The 25,436-nt window shown below is 50.2% G+C and overlaps 4 protein-coding genes and 1 long non-coding RNA gene across 5 annotated transcripts in view; 2 read left to right on the top strand and 3 right to left on the bottom strand.

Annotated features, from left to right (window-relative positions):
• The window catches only part of ELAVL1 (ELAV like RNA binding protein 1), a 28,920-nt gene extending 27,325 nt beyond the window's left edge, over window positions 1-1,595 (bottom strand). Inside the window, exon 1 of the mRNA XM_083720677.1 lies at window positions 1,460-1,595. The gene's annotated coding sequence lies outside the window, so the exon portion shown is untranslated. The remainder of the gene's footprint in view (window positions 1-1,459) is intronic.
• A 2,136-nt stretch (window positions 1,596-3,731) lies between these two features.
• On the bottom strand, window positions 3,732-15,558 carry AP1M1 (adaptor related protein complex 1 subunit mu 1). The gene is made up of 12 exons (XM_083720600.1): window positions 15,280-15,558; window positions 13,864-14,020; window positions 12,831-12,898; window positions 11,946-12,076; window positions 11,441-11,588; window positions 10,667-10,793; window positions 9,120-9,262; window positions 8,377-8,448; window positions 8,040-8,198; window positions 6,677-6,802; window positions 5,696-5,771; window positions 3,732-5,201 (listed from the first exon to the last, which is right to left on the bottom strand). Exons 1-12 carry the CDS (start codon window positions 15,319-15,321, stop codon window positions 5,179-5,181), a joined length of 1,272 nt encoding a protein of 423 aa, XP_083576726.1. The 5' UTR covers window positions 15,322-15,558; the 3' UTR covers window positions 3,732-5,178.
• Window positions 15,559-15,710: 152 nt separating this feature from the next.
• On the top strand, window positions 15,711-22,661 carry RAB8A (RAB8A, member RAS oncogene family). The gene is made up of 8 exons (XM_083720785.1): window positions 15,711-15,871; window positions 16,912-16,972; window positions 17,337-17,397; window positions 18,581-18,658; window positions 19,685-19,774; window positions 20,109-20,174; window positions 20,657-20,707; window positions 21,827-22,661. The coding sequence occupies exons 1-8, from the start codon at window positions 15,748-15,750 to the stop codon at window positions 21,917-21,919; spliced, it is 624 nt and encodes a 207-aa protein (XP_083576911.1). The 5' UTR covers window positions 15,711-15,747; the 3' UTR covers window positions 21,920-22,661.
• LOC310835902 lies at window positions 20,718-21,819 on the top strand. Its single transcript, XR_014559780.1, has 3 exons — window positions 20,718-21,030; window positions 21,065-21,496; window positions 21,639-21,819. It is a non-coding gene; the product is annotated as an uncharacterized lncRNA (long non-coding RNA).
• A 664-nt stretch (window positions 22,662-23,325) lies between the features above and the next one.
• On the bottom strand, window positions 23,326-25,386 carry TIMM13 (translocase of inner mitochondrial membrane 13). Its single transcript, XM_083720845.1, has 3 exons — window positions 25,229-25,386; window positions 24,146-24,214; window positions 23,326-23,561 (listed from the first exon to the last, which is right to left on the bottom strand). Exons 1-3 carry the CDS (start codon window positions 25,337-25,339, stop codon window positions 23,463-23,465), a joined length of 279 nt encoding a protein of 92 aa, XP_083576971.1. The 5' UTR covers window positions 25,340-25,386; the 3' UTR covers window positions 23,326-23,462.
• Between the last annotated feature and the right edge of the window lie 50 nt (window positions 25,387-25,436).

The raw sequence follows: 25,436 nt of genomic DNA, 5'->3' as shown, positions 1-25,436 counted from the left end.
TTTTTTCAGCTAAATCAGTTTTTCAATTAAATCATCTGACCACAAAGATAATTCCTTTGGGGTTGGAGTATGATTGTACTATTTACTGGAGTATTAGTGTATTTGTATCATTTCCTATGATTACATCTCATCTGCATTTTAAATTTTCTCTGACGGTCAAAAAGGCCTAAGAGTTGTCAGGCCTGAAAGCACATATACCTCTAGGGCCCAGGAATCAGGTCTGCTTTGGGAAGATGTGTACAAAATAGGCTGTACTCAGAGTACAACCATGGAAATTAATGCACCTAATTTAGTCAGGCCTATCCATTTCAAGGGGTCTAGCCGGGAATAGGGCCAATGGCCCCCCGTTTGCAGGATGCTATCCCCAGGGAGGTTCGCCTGCTGCTGCCTTCCTTATACACCAGTTGAAAAACATTTCTCTGCAACCAACACTCTGCTGTGGGAGAGGGGGTTATCTCTGTTTTTACGTTTATCGTGTCTTTTTTATATTTTAATTTTATGTTGTGAACCTCCCATAGTCTAAAACTATGGTATATTAATAATGATGACATGATGGGTGCAACCTGCACTGAACACAGATAAACTAGGCAGTGCAAAATGATGTCATAGCCATGACATCACGACACACGTCTCCCTATCCTACCTATTTCAAAATCAACCAGACTTCCATTTTTATTACATATTTTGTCCTTTTTCATATTTTAATTTTATGTTGTGAACCTCCCTGAGATCAACAGTTATAGGGCAGTATACGGCTACTACTACTAATAAAAATAATAATGGATGCAACCTGCACTGAACACACAACCAGGCCGTGCAAAATGACATCATAGCCATGACATCATGACACACGTCTCCACCCCTCCATTACAAAATCAACCAGGCCTCCATTTTTATTTTTATTACGTATTTTGTCCTTTTTACATCAGTATACTACTACTACTACTAATAAAAATAATAATGGATGGAACCTGCACTGAACACGCAACTAACTAGACGGTGCAAAATGACGTCATCGCCGTGACGTCACGGCGCACGTCTCCACCCCTCTATTACAAAATCAACCAGGATTCCCTATTCGAATTCCATCCCCGCCCCCGTTTTTTTCCCCCCCGTTGCCATGGCGCTAGAATTCGGGCCACGCCCACTTTCAAAGTACCGGCCGCGGGAAGAGATGGGAAGGGCGAGCCGCGCGCTTGCGCAGAAAGGGGGGGTGGAAAGCCGTCCTCCCGCCCCGACAAGATCTCGCGAGATCGCGACGCGGTAAAGGGGCGGGGCCGGCTGCTTGAAGGACGGGAGGGGGGAAGGGAAGGGAAAGCATTAGATAATCAAGGAAATGGGATAGAGCGGCGCGCGCACGGCTTCAGGCCGAAGCCGCGCCGATAGGAGAGGCGGCGGAGGCCGTGAGATATTCCCGGGGCTCGGAAACGCGTTTAATAAAAATGAAAACCCTTTTTACCTCAGTGAGGAAAAGACTCGGAGCGGCCCGCCAGCGAGACTCCTTCCCGACACTTCCGCTTCCGGTCTGACGTCAGAGGGTCGCGGCGTCACCATAGAGATGCGCGCGGCTAGAGCGGCCGCTGGCCAGGGCGCGCTGACTTCCGGAGGTCAGAGCTACGAAAGGATAGAGGAGCCACAAGGGCAGCAAGAATTTTGTTAGTGAAGAATTGGAAAACACAGGAAAGATTGGCAGGTGAAGATGATGGATTTTTCAGAGCTAGCCAACCTGAATGAAAGACCAGGAGGAGGAGGAGTACCAGGAAGAATGGACGAAATTTAAAGACTATTTAGTTAAATATGTTAACTTAATTGGAAAAGCTTGCAAATACCAGATAGGCTTAGGATTTAAATATGTAATGTGATGAATATGTTGAATGCCAAATTTGAAAGAAAGAAAGTTGTTAAGTGATTAAGTTAATTTTATAAGAATATCTATATTTATATTTATAAGAAATCAACCCTGAGTGCTCACTGGAAGGACAGATTGTGAAGCTGAGGCTCCAGTACTTTGGCCACCTCATGAGAAGAGAAGACTCCCTGGAAAAGACCCTGATGTTGGGCAAGATGGAGGGCACAAGGAGAAGGGGACGATGGAGGACGAGATGGTGGGACAGTGTTCTCGAAGCTACCAGCAAGAGTTTGACAAAACTGGGAGGCAGTGGAAGACAGGAGGGCCTGGCGTGCTCTGGTCCAGTTGGTCATGAAGAGGCGGACACAAATAAACAACTCAACAACAACTATAAGAATATTGGTTTTGGAAAACTGTTAAAATGATATACACTGAAATTCAACCAGGGGGACACGAGGAAGTCACTTAACAATGTTACTAAGATTGGTTTAAATAAGGCTGGGATTTATGTTTGCTTGTCTAAAAAAATTATTGGAAAATTGAAAAAAAGAAGAAAGCACTAGAGGATCACATCGCCCCCTTTGCACGGAGACATTCCGGGTTCGTGTTGCTAAAGGGGGAAGGATGAATTCCAAGGTTGCTTTGGCCTCGTTTTGATCTCCCCAGATCCCCTCAAAGGCAGCAGTTTAGGGTTCATGCTCTTCCTAACAGTTATTTTCTTTTTAAAAGCAATTAAAGGCAGCCCAGCCAAGGCAGATTCTGGCGCCCAAATAGCCCAGGTTGCAGCTTTAGGGCTCACAACAGCCCTGCAGTGAAGGCTGCCCTCAATGCTCTGCCATGTAGCTTTGGGCTGGCACCCCAAAATCGTATTGCACCCTCCGCACAGCAATAATTCCCAGCACTGTTAACAGACTACAGTTCCCAGGATTCTGGCAGAGGCCCCTCCCCCCAGGATAGGCAGCACCTGAAATCTGTACCAAGAAATATGTGGGGGGTGCAGGGATAGAATAATAGAATTGTAGAGTTGGAAGGGGACCTCCAAAGGTCATCCAGCCCAACCCTCTTGCAATGCAGGAATCTCAGCTAAAGCATCCATGGCAGTTGGCCACCCAACCTCTGCTTGAAAACCACCAAGGAAGGAGAGTCCACCGCTTTCCATCGCACGGTCAAACAGCTCTGACCGTCGCAAAGGACCTTGAGTTGGCATCTCCTTCCTTGCTACATGAAGCCATGGGTTCGAGTCCTACCCTCCCAGAGCAGGGGGGAAACAAGCTCATTCCCTCTTCCTTTCATGTCGGCCCTTGAGATGTGTGTCGAGAAGCCAAACTCCCAGCCTAGAGGCAAGATGGGACCTGCAGGAAGGCACAACATAAACAAGTAATGGGGGACCCCTGGCTAGGTGGGACCAGAGACAGCAAGTCTGTGGGACCCCCTCTGGAAGGCCTGTGACGGCGCTCTCGCTGCCACAGCCAGATGGGGACAAGTGGGGTGCTGCGGGGTTCTGCCCTGGCCCCAGAGCTTGCTGTTCTAATTTTGAGCATCTCCCCCGTTACGTTTACTATTTATTTTTTTCTTGAACACATACACCTTCGAAGGGGTTTACTCTGCCACTGTCGTTTCTCCTTCGCTCCTTTGGGCTGTGCTTCCAGTGACTGCAGGCAACGGGGATTTCAGCTCCGGGTCACCACTGAACCCCTAGGCTGCTAATGGGAGCCCCCCACTGATGTTGCAGCTGAGGAAGGAATCCCCTCCTTTTGGGGGTCCATGCCAGCTGCCCCCTGCTTCTGATTCTGCACGCCCATTGCAGAGAAATGCTCCCCACCCTCATATTCCCAGGCTCCCTGACCCACCCACCCCACAAAGAGGCAGAGGCCAGTCGGTGTTTCCAGCCCAAATACTGATCAACAGAAGCTCAATTTATTTGAAACAGACTTTTCGGCAACAAGTTAACAATGGCCTCTTCGGCAGGAACGGTGGTTTGCTTGCTTGGTGGTGGTTCCGACGGCTGGGGGCGAGGAGGGGGCGTCGGTGGTCCCGTGTCTTCAACCTGGCTTCAGCAGGTAGCGCTAACCCGGCCCCAAGCATCACCCCGAGCCAGTCTGTCGAAGAAAACCTTTACAGGCAACCACGGGGGTGTCTCCATTTCCGCAGCAAGATCCACAATGGAACTTTTCCTGTGGCTCCGGCAGGGCCTCTAAAGCTGCCTAAAGGAAGGCGAGGAGATCCCAAACTTGGCTTTGTTTACTCTTGGGAAAGGCAGACTCGAACACTGGATTACCGGCACTGAATACGTTTCGAGCCAGAGTTCCGGGGAAGGGAAGGAGGCGGAAAGAAAGAAAGAAAGAAAGAAAGAAAGAAAGAAAGAAAGAAAGGGAATGCTGACATGTGGGGGGGGAAAGATGTGCTTCCTAAACAGCAAAGCCCGACTGGTCACTGAGTAAAGGCAAATTGCTCAGGAGCAGGTGGAGCTTGAGGAGGAGGTCGGAAGAGGAAGAAAAGCATCAACATCCATCCAATTTTCTACACACAACGTTAGAAGCCGGACACTCGCAAGAACACTGCTCCTGTTTTCTTCTGCTGGGAGACCCGATTGCTGCCTTTTCAAAAGCAGCGTCAGACATCATGGCAAAACATGGAGAGGAAGCTTCTCCGCACCCGAAAATGAGGCTAATTTTCCAGATGCAGGGACTTTTCCATCACCAAGGAGCAGCCCGGCATGGGCCAGGTATGGATTTGCCAGCTTGGCTGCTGCTTGTGAAAGCTGCAGAAATCGGTTCTTCCCCCTCGGCTCCAGAATCGGTGTAAATTTGCTCAGTCCATCCGCTCTGAATTCCCTGACCTCGTGGGAAGGAGAGAGAGAGAGAGCAGGTTTTCTGCAAGCAATGCGTCGTCCGGAGTCTCCGTTCCGAATGTCGGCAAAACAGGCCTGCGCTAATAAGTGTGGAGGCTTTGAGGGGCGTCCACAGAGGTCAAGCAAGGGTTTCTCTGGCAAGAAGGGCTTGGCTAATACTCAGAAGCGGCTCCAGAAAGCGGACCATAAACGGTGCTCAGGCTTCTGAAGTGCAGAAATAAGACTGGCCAGGTTTTTCCTGAGGTCGGCTCTCTCTCAGGGCAACAGCTAACTCCTAACGTGATTAACACTGAACAAGAGAAACACACACACATTCACAAGGTCGGTGCCGAAGGCTGCCGGATTTGGGACTCGGGCTGGGTCCCGCTTCCAGCCGGCCAAACCTTCCCCACCCCCCGAGAACCACCTTCCGAGCACCAAACGCGTTTCTGAACTGGAAGATGCGCCGTTTCCTCGGTCGTGGCTGTTCAGACGGCCCTCACTGTGTCCGGAGTTGGTAATCTAGGGCAGAGGAACAGGAACGGACGGGAGACGTTTAGAAACTAGGAGGAAGTGTTTTACTGAGAGCAGCGAAGGAGGGAGGGAGGGAAGGCGAAAAGTCCATTTTAAAACTGGTGCTGAATCTGAATTGGTTTGTTATTAACTTGTTTAAAAATTTGTAGAACTGGTCCCTGCCAGAGAAGAATGGCAAGTTAAACTGTTGGGCTATGCCGAAATGGCAAAACTGACCAGGAAGCTCAGGAACCAAGAAGACCAAAACTTTAATAAAGAATAAATAAATATTTAATAAATTATAAATTATTACATTATTATAAGTTGAGCCCCTACTCCTGCTGCTTCGCAAGCCCAGACCCTCCTGTTCTCCGCTGCCCTTCACACATGTATTTGCAACACCAACAAGGCAAGCCCCGCCCCAGACCGTTACCCCTTTCCCAGGTGCAAGGAGGGGGACGAACACGCGCCACAGGCACGGGTCAAGGCGCTTCTCCACCTACCTCCGTTCTGAGTGATGTAGCGGACCCAAGGCAGGGCTTGGTACCCGCTCTTCTCAATTATCTTCAAGTAACGTACCTGCGCGGAGGGGGGGAGAAAAGCAGAGCGAGTCACTTCCTCTCTCCATATGAACCTACCCGGACCCTGAGATCGTCTTCCTTCGTGTGCCTCCTCCTCGAGAGATGCAGAGGGTGGCAACCATAGCTGTCAACTTACAGATTTGAAAATAAAGGACCAGCAGCCTCGGAAATAAGGAATCAGCAGCCAAAATAAGGGATTTTCCAAGGGGCACAGGTATGTTCAGCTTCTGAGCCCCTCCGAGCCAAAGGCAGAAAGCCCAGCCAGCAGCCAAATGAAGCCTCAAGCGGTGGTTCCCACAGCGCAGCAACCCGGCAAAGGGGATGCAGCAAGGAAAACCACCGTCACCTCTCCGCTGGGAAGCGCTGAGCAAAGGCGAGTCCCCAGGCAACGCAGCCGATTTGATCGGCAAACGGCATGCAAGCTCCACCCCCCAGTCGTTCGGACTCCTTATTGGGTGAGCAATGCAGCCAAACAACCCAGTTGGAGCCTCCCTCCTCCCTGGCCGACAGGAAGAGAGGGAGAGGAGCTGATTCCTTTGAAACCCGGGAAATTTAAGGGACATCATCAATAAGGGAAAGCAGCGGGACACAGCGCTGGGATAAGGGACTTTCCCGCCAAATAAGGGACGCTTGACAGCTATGGTAGCAACACAAGTGCGGGGCCTTATCTGCAGTGGCTCCGTTTGTGGAATGCTCTCCCCAGGGAAGTTCGCCTGGCGCCTTCGTTATACGCCAGGTAAAAACGTTCCTATTGATATTGATGGTTGCGTAAATTAACAGAACTTTGTAGAATTAGTGAGCATGACGGCCAAAGTAAGAAACTGCAGGACTGGCGTGACGCCTTGCTTAGCCCAACCCCAGCCCCCCACCGTTCTGTCCCCCCGACAGTGAAGAGCTTATTACCTGGATGCCGGAAGTGGTGAAATACGGGATTTCGAACTTAACGCTGATGGGTGGCTTCCCCTCTTTGTCCTCTGCTTCCACGCTGGGGAGCCCAAAGTGAGCTCGCATCAAGTACTCCTTCCCTCCCTGCGGGGAAAGGCAGAAAGTCAGGGCTCACAGCTCCCCTCCCTGAATTGTGCTGGAACCATTTATAAGCCCCTTCAGAGGATAGGGAGAGCCAGGCTAGGCTGGGAAGGCTGCCTTCTCCCTTCCTTCCAGACCACAAGACCCTCAGAATTCCCTGTTCCCAGAATGTCCAACACAGGTTCCGCGGCTTCCGATTGGCAGCTAATCGGAAGCCGCGCCTGGTTTCTTGAACGTTTTGGAAGTCGAACAGACTTTCGGAATGGATTCCGTTCGACTTCCAAAGCACCACTGTATATACAGTATATATAAAAATTAGTATCGGTTCATCTGCCTTCTGACACGGCCTCCATCTCGGCCTCCAGGTTCTCACCCGGGGTCTAAACAAACGCTCACCTCACCCACAAAAGTCTGGCAACATTCAGAGGTGCTAAATGGGGGCCAAGCGAGGGGTGGAGCCGCTGTTCCAAAAGTGGCCACAGTCAGATCCCCAAACCGACTCGATCTCCTCTCTCCGGGGTCAGGGGTTCCCCTTTTTCCAGACACCCCAACAGTGCCAGATTTACATCTAAGCTAAACAAGCTCTAGCTTAGGGCCCCACTTTCTTGGGGGCCCCCAAAAAAATTAAAGGAAAAAAGACTGGATGTACATTTCCAAAATATAAGATGAAAAACAAATAAAATAAAAACTACATCCAGCAACAGTGTTTTGTGTTGTGCAGGTTCCTAGGATGTAAGTCATGGGCCCCGCCTGCTAGCCTGCTCCCTAAAATATCCCTAGTTTGCTCCTTTCTATATACAGTGGTACCTCGGGTTACATACGCTTCAGGTTACATACGCTTCAGGTTACAGACTCCGCTAACCCAGAAATAGTGCTTCAGGTTAAGAACTTTGCTTCAAGATGAGAACAGAAATCGTGCTCCAGCGGCGCGGCAGGAGGCCCCATTAGCTAAAGTGGTGCTTCAGGTTAAGAACAGTTTCAGGTTAAAAACTTAACCCGAGGTACCAGTGTATAGGGTGCCTACATTCTGCATGGACTGGTTGCAGGGCAAGATGTGCAAATGACCTGATACCTATTGGGTCCATAAATGCCCATAGAGCATATATTAAACACATAAAAACAGCAGCAATTTGTTGACAAAGGACAGCTGGACATATAAAGGGCCCCATTACCTTCAGGAGCTGAGGGCCTCATCAAACCTAAATCCAGCCCTACACCCAAAAAACCCAGACAAGCTTACCGGGAAAGACTTGACCGACCAGACGATGGCGCTGTTCTCGGGCACCCACTTCACGCTCCCGACGGTGGTTTTGAACTTTGGCGAATCTGCGTCGTTCGGGACAGGGATGTGGATCTCCACATTGTTGGCTGTCGACCTGCGCTTGAACTGGCTCTTTGCCTAAGAAAGAGACCAGCACAAAGGAGAAACGGGAGTCTCGTTTTTTGTCCGTCCTCCCCAACCCCCCATATTGCTTTATTAGTTTCGAAAAGGAAAATTACTGCCAATCAAAAAAAACCAAAGTGTAATACAATTTACAAAGGGTGAATTGTATTCTTACAACACAGCTTCCGCTCACCTTGATCATATACTCTATGCGGCTGTGGGAATGCTTTTCTATGACCGACTCGATCCAGATCAGGGGTTTCACCTGTGGGCGAAGAGAGAAAAGGGGTGTCAGGAGCCTGCTCAGTCAGGATAGGTACCGCGAGTGGAAAGCAGGAAAGCCCCCGGACACAGCGGCTGCGGAGAAGAGGGGTCACTCTCTGGGCTGGCAACCAGGCCAATAATTTGGGAGAGGACTTTGCATGGAAGGTCTAGCATAATAATAGCAATAAGAATTCAATATTTATACGCTGCCCATCTGGCCGGGTTTCCCCAGCCACTCTGGGCGGCTCCCAACAGAATATTAAAAGCACAATAAAACATCAGACATTAAAAGCTTCCGTAAACAGGACTGCCTTCATGCGTCTTCTAAAAGTCAGGTAGCTGTTTATCTCCTTGACATCTGACAGGAGGGCGTTCCACAGGGTGGGCGCCACCACCGAGAAGGCCCTCTGCCTGGTTCCCTGTAACTTGGCTTCTCGCAGGGAGGGAACCGCCAGGAGGCCCTCGGGAGATGGACCCAGGTGTCCGGGCTGAACAATGGGGGTGGAGACGCTCCTTCGGGTATACTGGGCCAAACTGTTGTCCCAAAGAAGCTGGAGACCCAAGTTTGGAAAACACCAGGCTAGACTGAAGGGAAGAAGAAAGCAACAGAAAGGAAGGGGGGAAGGCATAAGGAAAGGGTTTGCTCCTGCCCTCAGATCAACACAGACTCACATGAGTGTTCAGGCGATAAGACATGAGCTCAAACTCCCCATCGGGCGGGATGAACGAAATAGTCCTGTCATTTTCGAAGCGAGAGAGACGGACGCACTGGTGGAACTTCACATCCTCCAGTTCCACAGATTTGCTTTTGCCTCCTGGAGGGAAAAGAAGAAGAAGAAGAAGAAGAAGAAGAAGGAGAAGAAGGAGAAGAAGAAGAAGAAGAAGAAGAAGAAGAAGAAGAAGAAGAAGAAGAAGATGATTAAAGATTAAAATGAAAAGAGCCTGCAGTTATTTTGCCCTGACATGGCCCTAACTGTCCAGGAAGGAGAACTGGCAATGATTTGGGAATAAGGAGGGAGGCTGCAGAGAGACAAGTGGCCCTGAAAATGCAAGGGAGAATCTGTTTTCCTACTCACACACACAAACATCCCCCTTGGTTCTCAATCTTAATCCGTTCCAGAAGTCCATTCCAAAACCAAAGCGTTCCAAAACCAAGGAGCACTGCTTTCCCATAGAAAGTCATGCAAAATGGATTAATCCATTCCAGACTTTTAAAAACAACCCCTAAAACAGCCATTTAACGTGAATTTTACTATCTATCGATACCATTGATCCATAAAATGAAAGCAATAAACAATGTAAAGGTAAAGGTAAAGGTACCCCTGCCCGTAGGGGCCAGTCTTGCCAGACTCTGGAGTTGGTGCGCCCATCTCACTCAAGAGGCCAGGGGCCAGCGCTGTCCGGAGACACTTCCGGGTCACGTGGCCAGCGTGACATCGCTGCTCTGGCGAGCCAGAGCCGCACACGGAAACGCCGTTTACCTTCCCGCTGGTAAGCGGTCCCTATTTATCTACTTGCACCCGGAGGTGCTTTCGAACTGCTAGGTTGGCAGGCGCTGGGACCGAGCAGCGGGAGCGCACCCCGCCGCAGGGATTCGAACCGCCAACCTTTCGATCGGCAAGTCCTAGGCGCTGAGGCTTTTACCCACAGCGCCACCTGCGTCCCGCAATAAACAATGTACTGTGCTATAAAATAAAGAAGACAGTATTGTAGATGATAGCAATTAAAATTATTATTTTTTCTTCCCTGCACTGACAACAGTCATTGTTTGGATGGGGGGCTTTTTATCCCTTTCCACAGTCACACAACTAATCAATCGGTACCTGAATTGGGTTCCGCACAGTCACAAAAACAAATGAACCGAAAAAACCTGAGAAACAAAAACACAAAATAAAGAGCAAAAACAAAAGCACCTAACTTAATCCGTTCCGGAAGTCTGTTTGACTTCTGAAATGTTCGGAAAACCGAGGCACGGCTACTGACTGGTGCAGGCGCCCCGGAAACAAGAGCCGACAGCCGCACTGGAAGTTTGGCTTCCAAAAAAAATTCGAAAACCAGAACACTCACTTCCGGGTTTTCTGCGTTTGAGAACTAAAGCACCACTGTAGTTGAAAAGACACCCCGATCCTGACCCACCTCTCTCCGCGCAAAGGGTGAGTTCCTCAAAGAGGCAAGGAAAGAACCCGAAACGTTTTGGGAGCCGCCGCAGACATACTCACGGCCAGTGTTGTCGAAGAGGACTTTGTCGTTTAAGCCCAGGCGGAGCTCTGGCATCCCGGAGAGGAAAACTCTCATTTTGATGGAGCCCACAATCTCGCTGCGCAGAACGTTCCCGTTGGCGCTCACCTGGGGCGGGAGGGAGGGGGGTCACTGGACGAGGACCGACAAGACACCGACCAGCCGCAGGAGGCCACTTTTTGAAGCCTGCCAGTCGATGGCGATGGCTCAGGCAACGGCCAAGGGGTATAGACAGATCAAGTGAGTGTGCGGAGGCAAGAACAGACGCGAGGAAATTCTCCAGCCCCCACCCCAAAACATGGAGCTCAAGTGGTCAGCTTCCAAGTCACTGGATCAGAGGGTTTCCTCATCCTTCAACCATCTCGTGGTTGACATTATCGAACTTGCAAGCTCAGGCTGCACAGGAAAAGCAATTAGGTTCCCGAAATTGATCCCGGCTGCATGGACAAAATATAGCAGACAGAATTCTACAGGGTGGGGCATTAAGCATGCGAAAACAGTCCAGATTGCAGGCATCTTCTCTTCGACGATAGCGAAGGTGCCTAATTTTGAACACTGTTCTTAGAAGGGAGATTTGCCGATGGAGCTGAGGGCAGTAGACTCTCCTTCTCTGGTCATCTTTGTGCAGGCCGTGGGGTGTGCACGTCCTCCTGGGGAGGGCTCTATTGTAACGCTGCCCCCAGCGCAATGGGTCCACACCCTACAAGCGTGAGGGACCTTCCTCCGAAAGCTCATAAGCAGAAAGGCATACTCACCAAGAGGTTCACCGATTCAATGACGTCCAGGAAGACCTCGTTTTTCCGGTATTTGATCCCTTCCGAACGCCAAGACACGGCGTTGGTAACGGTGGCCGGAGGGCGCGGCGCTCCCGTCTCCAGCTTGTGACCTTCTTGGGTGATGTACCTTTCCGAAAACACAGGCAGGAAGTCAAAACGCAACGCTCTGCACCTTTCCGCCCCAGAGACATGCTTAAAACGATTCCCCAGCTGGCCGGAAAATGACTAAGAGGTTGAAGCCTAGTCCAACCAGGCCAGACAGAGGGACACACCGCCGATCTCTTCTCCCTCAAACCCCAGTTTGTGTCTCTAGACTAAGTCTACACAGCAGCAGCTGCTGAGCTCAGACATTTGCAAGCGGGGAGCCACTGCAGAAACGGCCCTCCACCCATCGGTAGCAACTCTCTCCTCCTCCTGCCAAGATTTCAGCAGCCAATTTTGAGTCTCTGGCTGCTGCTCTCGGAGATTCAGCCCAGACACTTACTCCTGTAAAATCTTGCTGTCTGTGGTCTGCGGGTATCCGAAATCCATCAGCTCGTCTAAGAGTTCATAAATGATCACAAAGTTGTCTCGGATGCTCTCTTCCTCCAGCTCTTTGAAATACTCGGAAAACACCTGAAACGGTCAAGAAACAGCACAAGGTCACCCAGGACCAAGTGTTAAAGTGGCAGGAAGCAGGTCTCCTCAAATAAAAAAAGGTTGTTCACAACCTTTGAAACTGCTAACGCTGGAAAGGTGGGGAATGCATTTGACAACCACCCCAGATACCTCCATCATTGTTGGTTTAATCCTGTACAGTGATACCTTGGTTCTCAAACTTAATCCGTTCCGGAAGTCTGTTCCAAAACTAAAGTGTTCCAAAACCAAGGTGTGCTTTTCCATAGAAAGTCATGCAAAACGGATCAATCAGTTCCAGACTTTTAAAAACAACCCCTAAAACAGCCGTTCAACATGAATTCTACTATCTAACGAGACCGCTGATCCATAAAATGAAAGCAATAAACGACATACTGCAGTCGCACAGTCAATCAGTCAGTAGCTGAACTGGGTTCCACACAATCACAAAAACAAAAAGAGCCGCAAAAACGCAAAATAAATAGCAAAACCAGACAGACCTCAGCGTAACAAGCAAAATGGAAGTGTGGCACTCAGATCGGAGCACTTTCGGCTTCCGAAGGAGGTTCGCCAACTGGAACAGCCACTTCTGGGTTTGCAGTGTTTGGGTTCCAAGGCGCTTGAGAACCAAGGGACCACTGTATTAGGCTCCTTCGCCCAAGGGCATGACAAAATCCACAAGGGGGAAAACCCTCAGGGCCTCAGCATCTCTGACTCAGTACATCTGCAGGAACACAGTAATTGCCACACTTACCTGAACGACCTTGTAGAGGAACGAAAACACCAGAGAGACACAGGCGTTCTTCTTAGAGGTGGCAACCACTGGGAGGGGGGCTGTGTTGAGGAGCTTGTCAATTAAAAGGGTTGGGGGGGAAGGATCAACAAACACATTTGCAGGCTTTCAAGTTGACGGTTCTCTGTATTTCTTTTACATTTTATTTGGTTCGCTTTGCAAACTTGCCTCCCTGTTGACCAAACGCCACAAGGCGGATAACAATGCTAAATTTAACCATCTGAAATCTACCAGGGATGAAGCACGGCAGACCTTTTCCTGGCACTGGCTAGATTTAAATAAACACAAGCCCCTGTGATGCAAAAGGATATACCGTATTTTTTGCCCTATAGGACGCACTTTTCCCCCTCCAAAAATGAAGGGAAAATGTGTGTGCGTCCTATGGGGCGAATGCAGGCATTCGCTGAAGCCTGGAGAGCGAGAGGCGTCGGTGCGCACCGACCCCTCTCGCTCTCCAGGCTTCAGGAAGCTATCCACAAGCCTTGCGCGCCCGGCGGGAGTTCCCCCGGGCTCGCAAGGCTTGCAGATAGCAGCCTGTTCTGGGGGCTGGGGTCGGGGGAAGCTCGGGCTTCCCGCACCCCAGCCCCGTGGCTGGGGGGGGATTTTTTATTATTATTCATTTCCCCCCCCCCCAAAAAAAATGAGGTGCATCCTGTGGGCCAGTGCGCCCTATAGGGCAAAAAATACGGTAATCAGTTATTAAGTCATTCAAAATATACAAACAAGCCGCTTCAAAATGATGTATATATCGTACAACACATATCACAAAATATACAAGTAACTACAAGTAGTTATCACAAGTAGGGGGGTGTTCTACATGGAAAAATATGGTATTTTATATTTGGGACCTTGGAATTCTTATAAAAAGGGGATTTCAGGAAGGTGGGGGCTGCCACAGAGAAGACCCACCTCCTTCATAGCAACCATCTGCCTTGTATCTTGAAGCAGCCCTCCAAGCAGAAGAACTTGCACGTTTTGCTTTGGCAAAGGATACGATATAAGTTGTTGTGCTTGATCCACATAAATCGGACGCCTCCGTGGGCCAGGATGGGAGACAGAGTCCCTTCCTCTTCCTTCTCCATGAGGATCGGCATGAAATGCTCGACTTCCGACATGTCCACATCTCCGCGGTAATTTCTGCAGATGAGGACCTGGAATCGGCAGGAGCGTGTGGGGTGGTTTGGGGCAGAGAGAGAGAGGAAAAAGAGAGAATCTTTAGCAGCTGAAACGGAAGTCTAAATCATGACATTGCCACTGTTCAGTCACACCCAGGAACCGTCCCCTGCAGAAGCACCACCACCACGTCCGGGGCCCAGAAGGAAACCACTGGCTTCCTGCTTTCAAGAAGGAGCGAGGGCCAGAAATCTACAGGCTGCAGGGCTCCTTTTGCAAAAAAAAAGGCAGTCCCTGCCCAGTGACAGGCAGGGGCTTCCTCTAGGAGCTAACTCCCTGGACACTAATAATAATAATAAGTATTAGCATAAATAGTATTGGTATTTATACCCCAGCTGGATGACTCTCTGGTCGTCAATAATAAAGATAATAATTAGTATTAGTATCAACACTAGAATTGGTATCCCATCCAGCTAACTCCCTGGTCCCCAAGAAGAAAGAGAATAATTAGTATTTATATCACAGCCGGATGACTCCCAGGTTGTCAATAATATTACTAATATAATGATAATTAGTATTAGTATTAATACAAGTATTGGTACTCCATCAAGCTAACTCTCTGGTCACTAATACTAATAATAAAAGCACCCCAGCTGGGTGACTCCCTGCTCATCGATAATAATAATAATTAGCATTAATATGAATACTAGTATTAGTACCCCATCCAGCTAACTCCCCGGTCGCTAATAATAATAATAATAATGATATTGATATTATTATTATTTATTATTTATACCCCAGCCACCCCAGGGCAGCTTCTGACCCCATATCATCCTAATTTTATTATTCCAACCCGGCCATCTGTCAGCGTTTCCCCAGATACTCTGGGTGGCTTACAGGATATATATACAGTGGTACCTCGGGTTACATAGGCTTCAGGTTACAGACTCCGCTAACCCAGAAATAGTACCTCGGGTTAAGAACTTTCCTTCAGGATGAGAACAGTGGCAGCAGGAGGCCCCATTAGCTAAAGTGGTGCTTCAGGTTAAGAACAGTTTCAGGTTAAGAACGGACCTCCGGAACGAATTGAGTACTTAACCCGAGGTACCACTGTATATAATTATGTATATACATGATTCAGACGTGACAGGGCTGCCTTCCGAGTCCTGGCCAAGTGGGCCCACTGGACCCCCCCACCACCACCCGAGGGACCCCCTCCCCGGCCCCTCCCTCCCCCCCCCCCGCTTTCTCCTGTCAGGCGGAGGCGGGTAGACTGCTCCTGCCCAGGGAGGCTCACCTTCCCTTTGAGGTCCAGCACGTAGACGGCGCTGGCGGACATGGCGAGGCGCTCGGGGGGGGAGGGAGGCCCCCAGGCGACCCCTCCCGGGCAACAGCGGCAACCGACCTCGGCGAGCTCGCAGACGCCGCTTCCCCGCTTCGGAGCCGGAGAGGCCGCACCAACGACGCGCGCGGGCTAGAGCGGCGCTCTCTTCCGGCGCGCGGGTCGTGACGTAGAGGCTAGAACGGCCCTCTCTCGGCGCGCGCGTCATGACGTAGAGGTTAGAGCGGCCCTCTCTCTCCCGGCGCGCGCGTCATGACGTCGGCGCCAACGGGTGTTGCTGACGTGGCACCAATGGGATCCCCGGGCCTCGGCCGGAGGCGGGAGTTCCGTCGGCCTCCTCCAATGGGAGCCTCGCCGCCCCGCGGACGGGCAGCCCCGCGGGCCTATCGCCACCCGCGGCCGCCGCTTCCCGGCCTGAGGAACATGGCGAAGACCTACGACTACCTCTTCAAGCTGCTGCTGATCGGCGACTCCGGGGTGGGGAAGACGTGCGCGCTCTTCCGCTTCAGCGAGGACGCCTTCAACGCCACCTTCATCTCCACCATCGGTGCGCCCGCCCCCCCGCCCCTCCCTCTCCGTCGCCATGGCAACCGCGGAGCGCCCCCTCCCCCCCCCGAGACGGCAGGCCTACCTCGCGGGGTTGGTGGGAGGACCCGGAAGGGGAACCCCCCGCCAGGGCTTATTTCGGGGGGGGGGGAAGCCTTCAAGCTGACCCCCAAAAAATAATAATAATGCTGCTGACACCCCAGAATAATAATCATAATCATAGCCTGCAGCTGACACCCCCAAAAAATTAATAATAATGGCCTGCAGCTGATACCCCCCAAAAAATAATAATAATGCTGCTGACACCCCAGAATAATAATCATAATCATAGCCTGCAGCTGACACCCCCCAAAAAATTAATAATAATGGCCTGCAGCTGATACCCCCCAAAATAATAATAATGCAGCTGACACCCCCCTAATAATAATAATAATGATGATAATAATAATAATGCAGCTGACGGTGCGGGAAGCACCTCTGGGGCTGGGATGCAAAGTGCAGGTGGGGGAGGTGCAGCTGGCGAGGCCCTGGCTAAAACCCCACCTTGGCTTCCCCTCCTCCCGGTAGAAGCACCTTGCGGGGAAAGACGGGAGGGAAAAAAACAGAGTTCCAGGGGGGCAGCAAAAAAGGAGATGGAGAGCTTAATATGTGGCGCTGTGGGTTAAACCACAGAGCCTAGGACTTGCCGATCAGAAGGTCGGCGGTTCGAATCCCCGCAATGACGGGGTGAGCTCCCGTTGCTCGGTCCCTGCTCCTGCCCACCTAGCAGTTCCAAAGCACGTCAAAGTGCAAGTAGATAAATAGGTACCAATCCAGCGGGAAGGTAAATGGCGTTTCCGTGTGCTGCTCTGGTTCGCCAGAAGTGGCTTAGTCCTGCTGGCCACATGACCCGGAAGCTGGACGCCTGCTCCCTCGAGATGAGCGCCGCAACCCCAGAGTCGTCCGCAGCTGGACCTAATGGTCAAGGGGTCCCTTTACTTTTTTAATAATTGTCAGCTGTCAAGTGCCACTGTTAACTGGTGGGTGGTCTTCTCTGTGCAGGAATCGATTTCAAGATCAGGACGATAGAGCTCGATGGCAAGAAGATTAAGCTGCAGATCTGGTAAGGCAGCCCAGGAAATTATCCTTTCCAGTTTGTTAAGAAAGGGGGTGCGAGTCCCTGAGACTCCTATGAGGAAGGGGCAGTGCCCCTGACATGGGTGGCAGGCCTACGGACGATCCCTGACAAGGCCACTGCGATGGCAGAGCAGTGGCACAGCTTATGTTGCTGCCGCGGCGGGAAGAACGCGGAACATCCCAAAATGGCGCAGCAGCAGCAGCAGCACGCTAACCTCCTGGGCCTTCTCCCAGCACAGAGGGGCTTCTGCCCCACGCTAGAGCTTCTCGGCCAGCGTAACTTGAGGGCAAGGGAGCGGGGGCCCTGCCTGGCTGTTGTCGTCATTTCTCTTCCTGTGCCTTTCCTCCAGGGACACCGCTGGGCAGGAACGCTTCCGGACGATCACGACGGCTTACTACAGAGGAGCCATGGTGGGTCGTAATAATAATAATAATTTATTATTTATACCCCGCCCATCTGGCTGAGTGTCCCCAGCCACTCTGGGTGGCTCCCAATCAAATGTTAAAAACAGTACAGCATTAAATATTAAAAACTTCCCTAAACAGGGCTGCCTTCAGATGTCTTAAAGATAGGATAGCTGCTTATTTCCTTCACATGTTCCACAGGGCCGGTGCCACAACCGAGAAGGCCCTCTGTCTGGTTCCCTGTAACCTCACTTCTCGCAATGAGGGAACCGCCAGAAGGCCCTCGGCGCTGGACCTCAGTGTCCAGGCTGAACGATGGGGGTGGGGACGCTCCTTCTCCCTTTGACTTGGTCTGACCTCTTTTTTATATATACCATATTTTTCGCTCCATAAGACGCACCTGACCATAAGATGCACCTAGTTTTCAGAGGAGGAAAACATGTAAAAAAATATTCAGAATCAAATGTTGTACTAAACTATTTAAAGCAGTAAAGCGGTTGGCTCCTGTCCGCTTTGCTGCTTTAAAGCGAGCCTCAGAGGAGGGAAGGAAGGGGAGTCATGGCTATATAACAACAAAAACATCTTCAACCATTTTATTTTAAACCATAATTTTGATTTACTTCCCTCCCCTCCTCCTCTTGGTTTCATTATTTAATACTTTTTCACGCACGTTCCTAGAACCTTATACTCTTCCAGTTTCAATTTAAAATCTTCGTCTTATTACAAGTGGCGTATAAAAGTTTTCCTAATGTAAGAATCTATACACAAAAGTTTTTAAAAATATGTAAACATTTATCCCCTTTTTTTAAGAAGGAAAAAGTTCAAAGTCCTCTCTTTCTTGGGTTTTAGCTTAAGTAATTTGTCCCGCATAGCTCAATAGTTTATTTTACCAATCTCCTTTCCATTCTTTGTCTTCCTTCGATAAGGGCAGGCTGGTCTTGGCCTGGGGTCTACTCTTGAGTACAGGAACAGTCTTTCGTTTGATAAGTCCATCAAAGCCTGTACATCTCAGTATCATGACTTCAGTTTTTTTAACAACAATAGTTTTCCACGTTCCTTTCCAATCTTTATGTCGTGTTGGGAACACCCAAGTTCAGGCTTCTCCCGCCTCCAGCCCACAAATCCCTCCAGAATTGGGGAAAAAAGCAGCTCTTTTGATCGGTTCCCTCTCCCCGTTTCTGCTCTTTAGGGCATTATGCTGGTGTACGACATCACCAACGAGAAGTCGTTTGAAAACATTCGGAATTGGGTCAGAAACATCGAAGAGGTATGTTCTCCTGCTGCTCTGTCTCTGTGGTCTGTTTCTGAATACCAGCTGCGGAAGCTGTCACAGAGGAGAGTTGCTTTTGTGGAAGTCGTGGTGTATATCCGTGGACACGAAAGCTGGGTGGGAACAATGTCAGTCAAAGCCAGAGGTAGAAAGAAGCCTCTCTCTGCTGTTGTTGTTATTTTATTGAATTAATATACCGCCCTATACCTGGAGGTCTCGATGGTTCACAAAAAAGATCACTATAAAATCAATATAAAAGCAATAACCCAATAATACACCCCCTCCCAAAAAAAGAGCCACATTTTAAAAGGGATGTTGACTAGGTCAACCAAAGGCTTGGTTAAAAAGGAACGTTTTTGCCTGACGCCTAATTTAGATGGGATATCCTCTCCCTTCCAGCCTTTTGCGACTAGAGATCTGGCAGCGACTGTAACATACATAAAGACTCCCCTGAACTTTTGGGCAATTTCATTTCCCATAATTCCTAGCAGGAAGGCTTCGGGTTTTGGGGGGAAGGAGCATTTGAAACGGGCTGCTTCTGTTCTCGGACGCTCAAAGGAGGCTCTCCTCCTCCCCGAGGGTTCCTCTTGTTGCTCCATAAAGCCTGCTTCTCAGAGGTGCGGTTTCTTGCAGGATCCACTGTGGGACAGGACCATTGCCCTCTAGAAGGTAACGAACAGTGACCCAGCCCTTCTGCTCGCTCGTCCCGGCTGGCAAACCCCTCCGGAAAATGCATCTTGCCACGGTCCCTGCTCTGCCATTGCCCAGTTCTGCAACTAACACGGAACGCTTCTGCTTTGTTCCGAATGAGCGGCATGGCATTGTGGAGTTTTTTGCAAGCGTTTTAAGTGCAGTGAAAGTTTCATCTGCTAGGAGGGGGCCTCTGAAAGGCCTTTTCCCTCCCAACAGAGCGGGAGGAGAAGCGCTGTGTTGGCATCTCAGCCGCAAGCTCTGCGTGCCAACCAGGCCGTGTCTCTTTTTCTCACCATTGCCCTCGCTCTCTCTTCCCCCCACCCCCCGCAGCATGCGTCTCCAGATGTGGAAAAAATGATCCTCGGGAACAAGTGCGACATGAACCACAAGCGCCAGGTCTCCCGAGAGCAAGGAGAGAAGGTGAGATGGACCCCGGTGTCCGGGGTGGAGACGCTCCTTCAGTTATACTGGGCCAAATTGTTGTCCCAAAGAAGCTGGAGACCCAAGTTTGTTCTTCCGTCTCTCACAGCTACAATAAACCTACCATTAAAATTATGGACTGGTCATTTCTTTCATCAGAGGGCGAACGGGCAAATTTAGCAGGGGATCAAATACTTCTTTCCCTCACTGTATGTTGGATTCGGGAATGGAAATTTTTTTAGAACTGTGTTTCTCAAGCCAGATGCTGGTTCCTGTGTTCAGGGCCCACCTGCGTAACTGACCTGAGACCTCTCCTCCTTTTTTTCTCGTTCAGCTGGCCAGCAGCTTCGGCATCAAGTTCATGGAAACCAGCGCCAAGGCAAACATCAACATAGAGAACGTGAGTGCCGGCCTTGCCTTCCTGACCTTCTTTCCCGTAAGCCCTTTCGTCCAGTCCAAAGGGCGGAAGGACTCAGGCAGAATCTCTTAAGCCCAAGCCCTTCCAACCCCACTCAGCGCTGCAGCAAATCTGCAAAACGGGGGACCCGCTGCAAAAACAGCTGCCACGCCCCATCATTTCTCCCTCTCCCAGCCCACAATTCTAATTTGCAGAGGTCTGGCCTGCTGCTGCTGCTGCTGCTCTTTCACGTGACGGTGGACATCGTGGAGCAATCAGTGGTGTGTTGTGACAAGTCACAAGGGCCATTTGGGAACACCAGAGAGCCAATTGCCCCCTCCGCATAACCTCCCTCGAGTCTTTGGCTTTGCATTTTGGCGTGAGCGCAGGAGAGCAGCGCGAGCTATGGCTCTCCAGAGACAGGCCTTGTCCGATCATTTTCACATTTATATATATTTTTTCTATTTCCCCGTTTTAAATTTCAGGCATTTTTCACTCTTGCCAGAGACATCAAGGCGAAAATGGACAAGAAACTGGTGAGTCACCTTGGCTAGAACGCAGGTTTATTTGTTGCGTTTATATCTCTCCTTCTGCAAGGAGCTCAAGGCTCCCCTTCCTCATTTAATCCCAACAAGTCTCTGGTGCAGGTTAGGCTGAGGGGAACTGATTGGTCCGAGTGGGAGATTTGAACGCTGGTCTCCCATGTCCTAGTACGGCACTCTTAACCGCTAAACCAGGCATGTCCAACTCTCAAGAGACTGCAATCTACTCCCACAACAACAAAAAAAAGGGTTTGCAGTGTTTGGGTTCCAGGTTGTTTGAGTACCAAGGCGTTTGAGAACTGTGTGTGTGTGTGTGTGTGTGTGTGTGTGTGTGTATACACACACACACAGACACACACACACACACACACAAATCATCAAATACATGAAACAGTATTAACTTGTTCAGTGTTGTATAAGAAACTAGTTGGGTTGAGGAGGACAGGTGGCAAAGGGTAAGGGTTTTATAACACACTATCGTAAACAGTTAACAATGCCAGCAGGGTTGTAGAGCGACTTGTGATGATAATGGTTAATGCCTTTTTGTATTTTTGTAAAAAGTGTAGATAGGTTGAATGAGTGAAAAGGAAAACGTATCAATGCTTTGGTGTAAAAAACTGCGAAAGCCATGAGTTGGGTGGGAGGGAAGTCGCTAAGCTCATACGAGCAAAAAGTAAAATAAGGGTGTATTTAAATATTTAAAATGGAAGTGTAATAAAAATATTATTTTTTTAAAAAGTTCTATAATGTGGCAGGAGGGGAGGGGGTGAAATGAGCTTTGAGGTCGCAATCTTTGGAGTTGCTAGGAGCACAGAGCCCAAAAGTAAAATGAGGGTGTATTTAAATGTTTAAAATGGAAGCATAATAAAAAATAATATTTTTTAAAATGTTCTATAATGCGGGAGGAGGTGAAATGAGCTTTGAGGTCGCGGCCTTTGGAGTTGCTAGGAGTACAGAGCCCGTCTGCTGGGCCCCATTGCCCTGCTCCCTCCCCAGGCCAGAGTTTGACCTGCAGCTCCAAGCAGAGTTTGCAACGGGGGGGGGGGGGGGGGGAGACAGGTTGGAACCTAAGCCCACCTGAATAACCCTCCCGTGGTCCTTTTGCATTCACAGGAAGGCAACAGCCCTCAAGGCAGCAGCCAGGGGGTGAAGATCACCCCCGAGCTACAGAAGAAAACCAGCTTTTTCCGATGCACCCTCCTCTGAGGGGGGGCAGCCTTACCGCAAGCCTCTGCTCAAGCTTCCTGGGCCGTGCCTCCTTGCAAGAGGCTCCTTCTTCCGTTCTCCCTGTCTGGCTCTGACCCCACCAACGCAACCCACCGCGCTGCATTTGCTGGAACGGAACTGAGGAAGGGGCTTCTTTTCACGACGGACTCTCCCGCTCCGGAGAAAACGCCGTTTTCCCCTCCTGCCGCGCCTCCCAGATGGAAAACGCACTGCCTGTTTGCGGTGTGGGGAGGGGGTTGCTTTGGGGAGAAAAGATGCGGATCAAGAAATCAAGACACGGGAAGTTTCCTAATGGGTTTTTCTCTCTCTGTCTCTCTCTTTCTGTCTCTGGGATGTGTTTTGGATAACTGTATCAAGACTAGTAGAAAAAAAAAGTCAGAATAACTCTCAATGATTTCCTGCTGAATCCCCAAATCTACGAATGGTCAGGGGTGCCGCTGGACCCCCTAAGACATTTCGATCAGGCTGAATCACGCAGCCGGCTTAAAAGCACTGATTTTGTTTTATTTTTGGTAGCAGATTTTAACACACACACCCGTTTCCTCGCGTCACTTTGTGGGGGGCCACAAAGCTCACCGATTCCTTTCACAGACACGGAAAAAAGGCATCTGAAATCTGCTCCTAGTGTGCTCTTGGCGATGATTCTAGACACTCCTGTGATAGAAGTTGCACAATGCCTCGATACACAAATGAATAAATCTATTTTTTTAGAGAAAACAAAGCTTGTGTGAGATGCTACTTGAGTTTGTGACTGGGAACATCTGGCAAACCTCTGGTCAGTGGGGCCCCAGTTGCTGTCTGGGAAAGTCTCCTGGGGAGATGGATTGCTCTGTCCAACCCTCCCCAACATCTACATTATTGTTGTTGTTGTTATTATTATTATTATTATTATTATTATTATTATTAATGCCCTGCCCATCTGGCTGGGTTCCGCCACCCACTCTGAGTGGCTTCCAACAGACTATTAAAAAACCCAAACATTAAAAACTTCTCTAAACAGGGATGCTTTCAGATGTCTTCTAAAAGTCAGAGAGTTGTTTATCTCCTTGACATCTGATGGGAGGGCACCACCACCGAGAAGGCCCTCTGCCTGGTTCTCTGCAACCTTGCTTCTCGCAGGGAGGGAACCGCCAGAAGGCCCTGAAGAGATGGACCCCAGTGTCCGGGGTGGAGACGCTCCTTCAGGTCTACTGGGCCTTTGAAGCCATTTAGGCTTTTAAAGGTCAGCACCAACACTTTGAATTGTGCTCAGAAACCTAGTCCCCTGGTCCAGATTTTTTAAACTGCTTTTCAATTGGATGACCCCTGGGGTCCCAACATTACAATTCTGCCGAGTGCCTAGACCTTGCCAGGGCACAAAAACGAAGGAAGGCAGGAGGCAGTGCCACAGGTTTGTCATTTTATTTCCTGCCACCCGGACCAATATCCTGCCCACCCTAATTAAAGCACCTTGCTGGGTGGCCAGGATAGGTCCCTCGGCCAAGTCCATGGTGGGGCTCCTCAGCAACCCCACTGCCCCCCATCACATGTTGGCTCTCTCCCTCTGCAGCCGGGAGTTGTAGGCCCTCGAGACGGTGTTCCAGGCATCCATATAGCGGTCCATACACATCGCGACACATTTCTGAGAAGGGAGAGGAAAAGGAGAGGGTGGTCAGGAAAGAGGAGAAGGCTGCAAGTCTCCATCACTCGGGGCTGGGGGGGGGGGGGAGCCTCCAGCCCACCAGCTGAGTAAAGGGGGGGCTATTGGGTTGGTGTTTTTAATTTAATTACATATTTTGCGGTTTGAGATCTTGATTTTATTCTGTGAACCGCCCTGAGACCCCTGGGTATAGGGGGGTGGTATATAAAAGAAAGAAAGAAAGAAAGAGAGGGAAGAAAGAGAGAAGGGAAAGGATAAGGGAAAAAGGGAGGGAGGGAGAAGAGAAAGAAAAATAAGGAAAAAGAGAAAAGAAAGAAGAAAGGGAGGGAAGAGAGAGGGAAGGAAGAAATAGAGAGGGAAGAAAGGAAGGAGGGAGGGAGGGAGGGAGAAGAGAAAGAAAAAGGAAGGAAAAAGAAAAAAAGAAGAAAGGGAGGGAAGAGAGAGGGAAGGAAGGAATAGAGAGAGAAGGAGGAGGGAGGGAAGGAATGAAGGAAGGGGGAAGGAAAAGAAAAAGGGAGGGAAGGGAGGGAGGGAGGGAGAGAGGGAGGACGGGTAGCTAGCCTCACCTGCTCGGAGTTGTCGAGGGAGCTCCCGGGTTTCCCAATGCACTTCCGGAAACATTTGTCTGTCATCCTCTGCAAAGGAAGGAAAAAGGAAAAGTTTGAATGGAAGAACAGAGACAGGGTTAACAGTGGCGGACATTGGCATCTCAAATTTTGGGGGCGCCCTGGGCACCATCAAGGTCAAGGAGGGTCCCACAGGCTGCGAGGTCTTTTCTCGGGGGGGGGGGAGAGCAAGAGCTGCCTGTAGCAGGGGGGCCGGCTTGAATAAAATATAGGGGGGGTGGGAAGAAGAGGCAGTTAAGCCCCACCTTGCAAAGTCCATCCCAGGACGGTGGCGCATGCCATTATGGAAAAGCATTGAAAGTCCATGTGCTTTTGTAAACCAAGAAAACCTTTAATAAAAAAACAATTTTTTAAAAAAGCATCGGAAGTACTCAGTTGTTTGCGGCCCTGCCCCACCCCCAGTGTTTAGGGACGCTTTTAATATTTGGTGAATAACAGTGGTACCTCGGGTTACATACGCTTTAGGTTACAGACTCCGATTAAGAACTTTGCTTCAGGATGAGAACAGAAATGGTGCTCTGGTGGCGCAGCGGCAGCAGGAGGCCCCCTTAGCTAAAGTGGTGCTTCAGGTTAAGAACGAATTAAGTACTTAACCCGAGGTACCACTGTACTGTATTTCAATATTTTGCTGGAAGCCGCCCAGAGTGGCTGGGCAAACCCAACCAGATGGGCAGAGTATAAATCTTTATTATTACTAATAATAAACTTTGATTTCCTTAAAAAAAAAAAAAAAGCTTTGACTGGACCCCCCACCCCCCCAACAAAAACCCCAGCTCTGCCCATGGTGCATGCAAATTTGAATGGCAATAAAAATAATAATTTATTATTTATACCCCGCCCTGCCAGATGGGCTTCCCCAGCCACTCTGGGCGGCCCACCCACCTTTTTGGGAGGGGGGATTTGAGACCCCTCGGCTCTCTTATTGGGGTCCCGGAACCCCTCAAATATTTCCTTGGGGGTGGGCGAAAGCGACCCCCTCCCTTCCCCTCAGGTAGCCTGCTCCTGCCCGGGAGGCTCTCTCACCTGCAGCAGCTCCTGCGCGTTGGCCACGGCGATCTGCACCTTGACCTGCTCCATCAGGGCCCCGGGGTCCAGGCGACCCCCCGACGCGAAGTCCCCGCTGCCCGCCGCCATCGCCCGCGCCAGACCCGCCGCCGCCGCCGCCGGAAGGAAGGAAGGAAGGAAGGGGAGAAAGGCGCACGGAGGACTACAGCTCCCGGCGAGCACCGCG

This window comes from Podarcis gaigeae, assembly GCF_964106915.1.
Source record: "Podarcis gaigeae genome assembly, chromosome: 18".
NCBI classification, from domain to species: Eukaryota; Metazoa; Chordata; class Lepidosauria; order Squamata; family Lacertidae; genus Podarcis; species Podarcis gaigeae.
This window is presented reverse-complemented; position numbering and strand designations above follow the sequence as displayed.

Coding starts and splice junctions, on each gene's coding strand:
- AP1M1 (XM_083720600.1), bottom strand. CDS start 15,321: ATGTCCGCCAGCGCCGTCTACGTGCTGGACCTCAAAGGGAAG. Junction 9,263..10,666: donor CCTCTTCGACAACACTGGCC/GTGAGTATGTCT, acceptor TTTTCCCTCCAG/GAGGCAAAAGCAAATCTGTG. Junction 6,803..8,039: donor GGTCGGTCAAGTCTTTCCCG/GTAAGCTTGTCT, acceptor CTTTCCCCGCAG/GGAGGGAAGGAGTACTTGAT.
- RAB8A (XM_083720785.1), top strand. CDS start 15,748: ATGGCGAAGACCTACGACTACCTCTTCAAGCTGCTGCTGATCGGCGAC. Junction 17,398..18,580: donor CTTACTACAGAGGAGCCATG/GTGGGTCGTAAT, acceptor TCTGCTCTTTAG/GGCATTATGCTGGTGTACGA. Junction 19,775..20,108: donor CCCGAGAGCAAGGAGAGAAG/GTGAGATGGACC, acceptor TTTCTCGTTCAG/CTGGCCAGCAGCTTCGGCAT.
- TIMM13 (XM_083720845.1), bottom strand. CDS start 25,339: ATGGCGGCGGGCAGCGGGGACTTCGCGTCGGGGGGTCGCCTGGACCCC. Junction 24,215..25,228: donor ACGCGCAGGAGCTGCTGCAG/GTGAGAGAGCCT, acceptor CTTCCTTTGCAG/AGGATGACAGACAAATGTTT. Junction 23,562..24,145: donor CCCTCGACAACTCCGAGCAG/GTGAGGCTAGCT, acceptor CTCCCTTCTCAG/AAATGTGTCGCGATGTGTAT.